The sequence below is a fragment of the Penaeus monodon genome, chromosome 22 (assembly GCF_015228065.2).
Source record: "Penaeus monodon isolate SGIC_2016 chromosome 22, NSTDA_Pmon_1, whole genome shotgun sequence".
NCBI classification, from domain to species: Eukaryota; Metazoa; Arthropoda; class Malacostraca; order Decapoda; family Penaeidae; genus Penaeus; species Penaeus monodon.
The window spans coordinates 23,342,956-23,344,745 of NC_051407.1; the positions used below are offsets into that span (position 1 = coordinate 23,342,956).

The 1,790-nt window shown below is 34.7% G+C and overlaps 1 protein-coding gene across 1 annotated transcript; it reads right to left on the reverse strand.

The window, feature by feature from the left end:
• Nucleotides 1-377: 377 nt before the first annotated feature.
• Nucleotides 378-1,685, reverse strand: LOC119587023 (rho GTPase-activating protein 21-A-like; the record flags this gene model as incomplete). Its single annotated transcript, XM_037935767.1, is given in 1 exon segment — nt 378-1,685. A coding segment is annotated over 1 exon segment (618 nt). The 3' UTR covers nt 378-854.
• Between the last annotated feature and the right edge of the window lie 105 nt (nt 1,686-1,790).

Sequence of the window (1,790 nt, forward strand, 5' to 3'; positions counted from 1 at the left end):
AAAAAAATTTAAATTTTTTCTAAGACTAAAAAAATATGTTTCATGCTTCAGTTTTCTCATAATTCACTGTTACCTCAGAGGGTTATTTTATAAATCAAACAAATTCTGAAAAAACAGAGCATTATTTTTCGAGAAATAAAAGGGTTTTAAGGCTTTACATAAGCCTGTAACAATATAATACAAAAGACTTCTTTGGGTAAGCATCTGTCAACATCTTTCTATCTGCAGAATAATGAGGGTATGAAATTACTATGAACTCATTTAGGTATTCTTTATGCCAATTATAATTTTACTGGACTCTTATACTTGAAAACCACCTTTTTAGTCAAAATGCAACATTTTAAAAGTATTTAATTATAAAAAGAATTTAATCTCTGATAACTATCATTTTTTTTAAATGTTTGCAGCATACATGAAAATTGGCAGACAAATGTAGCTTTCATATCCATGCAACATGAATCTCTTGCTTAGCAAGACTGGCATGATATTTACAAAGCTATAAAATTCTATAGTATTTATCCCATATATTCATATTTGAATATTATACAGGTGAAAATGCAATGAATTATTAACTAGTATCTATAAACTTTATATACAGGATGAGTTTAGTCATCTAAGCTGTACAGGTCAAGTTCACAAGTTGATAAATTTCTATATACAGTGATATGCTCGTTTAGAAGACTTAAAAGAGATAAAAATCACAGCACTGTTCATTACCCTTCTTAGAATCCAACACTTAAACATTCCTAACTGTTTGTATTAGAGGAAATATATTTTCAGCACAATTAATAGGTATTGGATCAGATGAAAAGAGTAACCTAAACACTGATAAGGACTTAGGTCCCAGACACCATTTACACATGACTCTCCAGCACAGGATACAGTGGATTCAGGACAACCTCCTGGACACTTAGGCGACGATGAAGGTTTTCCTTATCATCCATGTCACATGGAAGAACTAACTGCTGTGGTCTAGATAAGTCAGGTGAAGATGTCCTTATACGTTCACGGGCTAACCATGCCTCTAAAGACCTGTCAGTGTTCAACCTCTCATCTGCCACAAGTGGTTGCAATCGCTCCCATGCTGAAAGACGAGTAGAACGGGGACTACTTCTAGACATTTCCCCACTATGTAACCATGCCCACTTGGCTAAGTCCTTCGTGCCTCCTACAGTGTGGCGTCTTTTGATGTGCCCACGATAACCTGATCGCCGCATGCTAGACTTACTAGTTTTATTGCTACTGCTGCTGATATTATTGTAGTGATTACTATTTGATGGCTTCATGGGACTGCTACTTGGTTGACTGTCTGTGTTCTGTTCAAATTTTTCTTTCAGTTCTTTCACATTATGCCTTCTACTCCGCACATCAGAACTTCTTCTTGCAGAAGAGATGGAATTTTCTCTGGCCTCTGATTTCCTTGGTAAGTCACGTGACCTTCCTAAGCCATCCTGGCCATCTGATCTTTTCATTTCCTTTGGTTTCTTCTCATTTAGACTTTCCTGAGTATCTGTCCTCTTCAGCTCTCGGGCCCTCTTTTCTGTCTTTTCTTTAAGATTATTTTCTGTTTTCTCTGATTTGGTGAGTGAGTCTGATCTTTTAACTTTTACTTCTCTAGTCACATCTTCATTTAATTTATTACTACCCTCAGATAATTTAACAGACGGACTGGCATCCTCTACCTGCAATTTAGAAAAATAAATTTCAGTGAAACATAATATATATACTGGCCTTAAATATTAAAACATACAGATATTAATAAAATAACATATATACAAATTTGTACATTG